Source organism: Convolutriloba macropyga, chromosome 2, assembly GCF_964194025.1.
Source record: "Convolutriloba macropyga chromosome 2, txConMacr16.3, whole genome shotgun sequence".
In the NCBI taxonomy this organism is placed as follows: Eukaryota; Metazoa; Xenacoelomorpha; order Acoela; family Convolutidae; genus Convolutriloba; species Convolutriloba macropyga.
Window position 1 is genome coordinate 80,652,432 of NC_134469.1, and position 5,996 is coordinate 80,658,427.

Sequence of the window (5,996 nt, forward strand, 5' to 3'; positions counted from 1 at the left end):
GATCTGGAATCTTTAGATGTTGTTGGGGCAATCGAAAATGTCAAATACTTTGAGGTAGATCATTTCACGTCATCACTGATCATAGAGCATCATTATCAATTATTCCTGAACAAAGATCAACTTGATTTTTAAAATAGCAGATAAACATGTTGGATTGATAGACTGCTACAGCTTGATTTTACAATAAATCATCTACCGGGCTCGAAAATTCGCCAGTTGATTATACTTTCCGTGATCCTTGGGGATTTTCCCATTACAGCCCCCCAGCTTAGTGGTAATAAAATTTATAAAACCCAAACATGGTAATTATTTCATAATGGTGGGCTAAAATTTCATGGGAGGGCTATAATGGGAAATGCCCAAATTTCGAATAATGATGAAAAATTCGGATCTATTCTGTTTCGCCTCCCCCAGCTTAGTGATAATAAATTTTTTATGAGCCCACGTGCTATCTTCTTACATCGTAACGGGCTATATAACATATAATTTGTAACCTGGGGTCATAAAATTACTCGGCTTTATATCTAAATTATATGCAATCAAATGGGGAGCAAAACACTTTGTAATCAACGCAATGAATTACACTGAATTCTTACAAACTCAACATAAAGATGACCCAATGTTAGAAAATTCACGTTATGTGGAATTTAACGAGGAGTTCGCGGCAGAAAATGCAGCAGTTAATATTACTACCCCAAATAATGCTAAAAGCTCTACAGAAACTTTAAATTACATTCACTAACGCCAGTCACCGAATAGAAAACCGTTTTCCGCCGGGCTCGCTGCTCGAAATCTGTTTGTTTTAATCATGTCAGACTCCGATAACAAAATTTTCATTACAATCGAAGCAAATACCCTCGACCCGCAATTCTCAACAAGCACTAGAAACAAATATTGGCAGCGCAAGTGTCTAAACCTTCAACCCTTGACGTTAATGCCGACGCATTCAATTTCGCTCTGTAAAAAGACTGAAACCCTCCTGGAGGGTACTTACATGTAAAATCGGTATGCCTCTGCGTGGACGATCAGGTCATTTCACTCTCGATTAAGGAAGGCCTACGTGGAAGCAAATTACGCCACACATCCTGAGAGCTGGGGCATGACAGACATGACGTTCCCTAACAACGTATATTAATTCTTTCAACTTCCCACTCTTTCAGCTTCCCATTGAATCCCATGCTCAAAGACTAGATCAAGCACGATTTCGGTCACGTTTTGTAAGATTGTCATTTTTAAAATAATAGAAGCGCCAATACACGATCACAGAGCGATTGGATTAGGAGAGCGTCTAATGTAGACTATAAGGTTTTTCTTGTACAACCACTTTGGGTACAACCCAAAAAGTAAACGAAATGGACGAGGATTCGCAAGGCATATAAAAGAGTGATAAATAACCCTCTTATTGGGCCAAAATTGTGACCCATATCCCATAGTGACCCCTTCTAGTTCTTGGCGACGAATAAAAAGCACCTAAAACGCCAAAGGTATCGTGTTTTTTAAAAAATGGTCTTATATCACAAATTTGCAGCTTCAAAATGTCATTTCATCGTTTTGTCCTTTCCAAATTTTTTGAATTTGATCTGTTTTTGTTTGACACAAAATTCATCTCTGGGGCCGAGTCATCTCTGGGGCAGACAATTTTTCCGCTGAAGAATTAACCAATTTTGGTCAATTTTTTCATAGATAGCGAAAGCTGGTGGTTAGGAAAAAAGGGAGCAAGCGGGTAGATAGGGATAGCTAGGACATGGGTGCTGGAAGATGTGGTACATTTAATCGTGATTTGTAGATGTTCGTATTGCTGGATACACATTCAGAAATAAATTAGAAATGTGGTGGCAACCTTCCAAAACCATAAAATGTTCATAAATTTACTAAGAGTTTATTACTAAGAGAATCACGGCTATTTTTTGGGAGAAATTTACACACGTTAAATTTACACACGTGAAAAATTTACGTTAAATTTGTGCTGAGCATCATTCATACCGCATATACACTCATGGGTTAATACCCTCGTGGTAACCTATCTTAACCATGGTTAGTGTGCTGTAAATCAAGTTCCGAAGGATCTGGGTGCCCATGCCCGGGTCGAGGTTTTAGGGTAATTAAGAAATGCGGTGATTGCGGTGAATGCGGTGAAAATAAATAATTCACCACATTTCACCGCGTTACAAAAATTCACAAAATTCACCGCATTTCTTACAAAAATTCACCGCATCAACTTGTGGCAAATTAATGTAAGAAATGCGGTGAAAGCGGTGAATGCGGTTGAAAAAAAATAATTCACCACATTTCACCGCATTTCTTACAAAATTCACCGCGAAATTCACCGCATTTCTTACAAAAATTCACCGCTTATGATTTCCAAAGTTTACTTAATCTGATTTTTATATTCACAAGAAATTTCAATGATGTAAGTGAAAGTTGGCACAGTGGACTAAGCAAAGGAAGGCATGCAGGAGGTCAGAGGTGTGAACCCCTGTGGGTACGATTCTTTTTTGTAAGAATACTGAGAACGCGGTGAAAATAAATAAATAATTCACCGCGATTCACCGCATTCACCTCAAAAAGATGTAAGTAATACGCGGTGAAAATTATCTTTTTTCACCGCATTTCACCGCATTTCTTACGAAAATTCACCGCCAAACCTCGACCCGGGTGGCAGGATCTCAAAATCGGATCGTTTCAGTCTGCAATGTCGGCAATGCATGCAAAGGTATTGCAGTGCTAATGTTACCAACATACGCTTAGGATCGCTCATTCGATTGATCTAGGATACAAAACTAGTTTTATTAATTTTCGTGAATTATCTCAACGGTAGTTACTTAAATTAGGCATGCACATCAACGACAAAAAACAAAGTCGTTATACAATATGCATTAAAAGCAAACTCATAATTTCAGGTTAAAAGCATCGAAATACAAAAACGAAAATGACCAGGCATATCAAATTCAAGTGTACAAGCATACGACGAGCATAATAAAAAGGCTATATTCACTTGAGAATCAGTTTTCCATGCAGAATTGGTTGTGGACATACAAAACTCCCTTACTCGCCGCCCTTCTTAGTCTTGTGCCTTTTGTCAGAAGTATGCTTGGCCTTAATATAATTAGCATTTCTCCTTTCCCGCCTGGTCGAGTTGCTGGCGCTATCGTCGTTATCGACAGGTTCCACAACTTCAACCTCGCGACGCTCTCGAGAGTGATGACCTTGTTTTTCATGCTTGTCGGCCTTATTCCTTTTGTCATAGCTGTATTTAGCTTTAATATAAAAAGCTTTTTGCTTCTCTCGATCTGTGGAGTTGCTGACAGTGTCGTTGCTAATGCTATCGTTATCGACAGGTTCCGCAACTTCAACCTCGCGACGCTCTCGAGAGTGATGACCTTGTTTTTCATGCTTGTCGGCCTTATTCCTTTTGTCATAGCTGTATTTAGCTTTAATATAAAAAGCGTTTCGCTTCTCTCGATCTGTAGAGTTGCTGTCAGTGTCGTTACTGGTGTGATCGTCATCGACAAGTTCAACTTCGCGACGGATTCGAGAGTCATTTTCAGCCTGGTTAGCGTAACTTTCTTCTACTTCTGGCTCAGCCGTCGTTGTCCCGTTTAACATTTGATATCTGTCCTCGGCCATTTTCTTATCCATGTATCGAGCGAAAACCATTAGTACCACAAGCAAAATTACCGTACTCACCGCGACCATCGTCGCCAGGACCCTAAAAGGGGAACATTGACCATTAAATTGAAATTATTAACGGTTACGTTAACAATTTTTTCATGTAAGTTTGATTTGATTTGCCCGAAGAACAAAAATTTGTTTCTTTACCCCGGGTCGAGACCGAATGGTTAACTTGTAAGAACTTGCAAGTTTCTTGCAAAAGATAAGATAAGATAACTTGTAAGATTTCGCAAGATTTCGCAGATTTCGCAAGTTTCTTGCAAAAGATGGTTAACTTGTAAGAACTTGCAAGTCGAATCTTTAGTCGAATGGTTAACTTGTAAGAATTTTAAGTCGAATGGTTAACTTGTAAGAACTTGTAAGTCGAATGGCTAACTTTAAGTTTCTTGCAAGTTCGTTCCGGTCGAGCACAACTCTTATTGGTTAATTGGCTTTAACATTCAGTCATTTGGCGTAGAACTTGCGCGTGGAGTTAGTTGATCTGTTTGGATAATATAATACAATTTTACCTAAGTAGACAAAATGTTTTTTAATTTTATCAATTCAAGAGAGATCCATTTGAAAAACTGTAGATCTCAATTAGCTTCTTTGCGATCGATCATGTTCAAAAACAATGACACTCTTTGAATTTTTAAATTCATATGTCGGTATTTTCTCGCAATAATGGCCCTTCTTTTATACCCTTTATAATTCAATTCACACTTACAGATTCTAATTTTTTCCAAACAATCGTTTACATTCATGTCCGGCAACGTTTAATTTATGGTTTAGTGCGTATGTGTGATGTGTGTGTGTGTGTGTGTGTGTGTATGTGCGTGTATGTGTGCGTGTATGTGTGTATGTGCATGTGTATGTGTATGTGTGCGTGTATGTGTGTATGTGCATGTGTATGTGTGCGTGTATGTGTGTATGTGCATGTGTATGTGTGCGTGTGTGTGTGTGTGTGTGTGCGAAAAGTTAACTTAAGTATCTTGTAGGTCGAATGGTTAACTTGTGAGAGCCTTGCAAGTCGAATGGTTAACTTGTAAGTTCTTACAAGATAACCATTCGGCCTCGACCCGGGTAACAACAAAAATCGCAGGTTCTAAATAATGAAAGTACTTACGTTGATAATTTCATCTCCGATAAGTATATAATTATATACGATTTGAACTATTAGGTCTTTGTAATAAATCTACGTTACAAGTTCTGGCTTATGCGATTAGTGAGAGTAATTACGTTAGTCTTATAGAAAAATCTTGCCGCATTTTTTACCATGGACTTGTGAAATATCAGAAAAGTGGGCGATCTCAAAAATCATAAGTGACTCGAAAATTGAAAGTGAATTCAAAATCGAAAGTCAATTCAAAGTGAACACAATTTTTTGTAGCAATGTTTGCCATGGTCTACAAAGTTTGATCAGCCACACATTAAAAGCTCACACAAATGAGTACCGGCCAATGAACGATCATCGATCATTCATACCCCCTCACAATACCCCCCCTCCCCCATTATCCAACCCCACCCCCCTATCATCCAACCCCCCCCCCCCCCCCCAGCTTAGAGGGCATATAACATTGGTCACCATGGGTGCACTATTTTTTACTTAGTAATGTGCTACATAACATTCCTTAGATTGTTTTTTTTGGGAGGGGGGACTGGGGGGGCCGAAACAGAACAGATCTCCCCAAAATATCTGAATATTTTTCATTAAAGCCCCCCCCCCCCCACGAAATGACAACAGACATTTATCGTATAACTACCCTGATGAGGTTCTATGATGTGACAGATCTATATTCTTTTGAAGCACTTTAGGTAAAAAATGACTTTTAATTAAGCCTAGGCCGGTCCGATTTGCCAGTTATGATTGCTAATTTGGATCTATTCTTTCGCCCAAAGGGTTTTTTTACCAACCCAAACGAGGGGGGGGGGATATATCCTGTACCTCAACCGTGGAGAATTATTTCATCTAGTCGTTTCTCGTTTGCGTTCGTACTTGGTATAGCGTGTCCCATAAAGTTGAAATAAGCGAACGTCTCAAAAGCCACAGGTTAGAGTTCAAAGGTCAAAGTTCAAATTTAAAATATGTAGAAAAAAGTTGATGAATATATAGTCTGTCCCATAAAGTTGAAATAAGCGAACGTTCGAAAACGTCAAAAACAGGCAAGTGAGCATCAAATTGGTCATTTGAATGGCAATGTTTTTTTCCATTAAACTTCTATTCTTCAATTTTTTCTACATGTTTTAAATTTGAACTTTGACCTTTGAACTCCAACCTGTGGCTTTTGAAACGTTCGCTTATTTCAACTTTATGGGACACGCTATATAAGCTTAATCGAAAAAAC

General features: G+C 38.6%; 1 protein-coding gene across 1 annotated transcript; it reads right to left on the reverse strand.

The window, feature by feature from the left end:
• Positions 1 to 2,781: 2,781 nt before the first annotated feature.
• On the reverse strand, positions 2,782 to 4,871 carry LOC142334777 (uncharacterized). Its single transcript, XM_075383067.1, has 2 exons — positions 4,778 to 4,871; positions 2,782 to 3,709 (listed from the first exon to the last, which is right to left on the reverse strand). The coding sequence occupies exons 1-2, from the start codon at positions 4,789 to 4,791 to the stop codon at positions 3,046 to 3,048; spliced, it is 678 nt and encodes a 225-aa protein (XP_075239182.1). The 5' UTR covers positions 4,792 to 4,871; the 3' UTR covers positions 2,782 to 3,045.
• Positions 4,872 to 5,996: the final 1,125 nt, after the last annotated feature.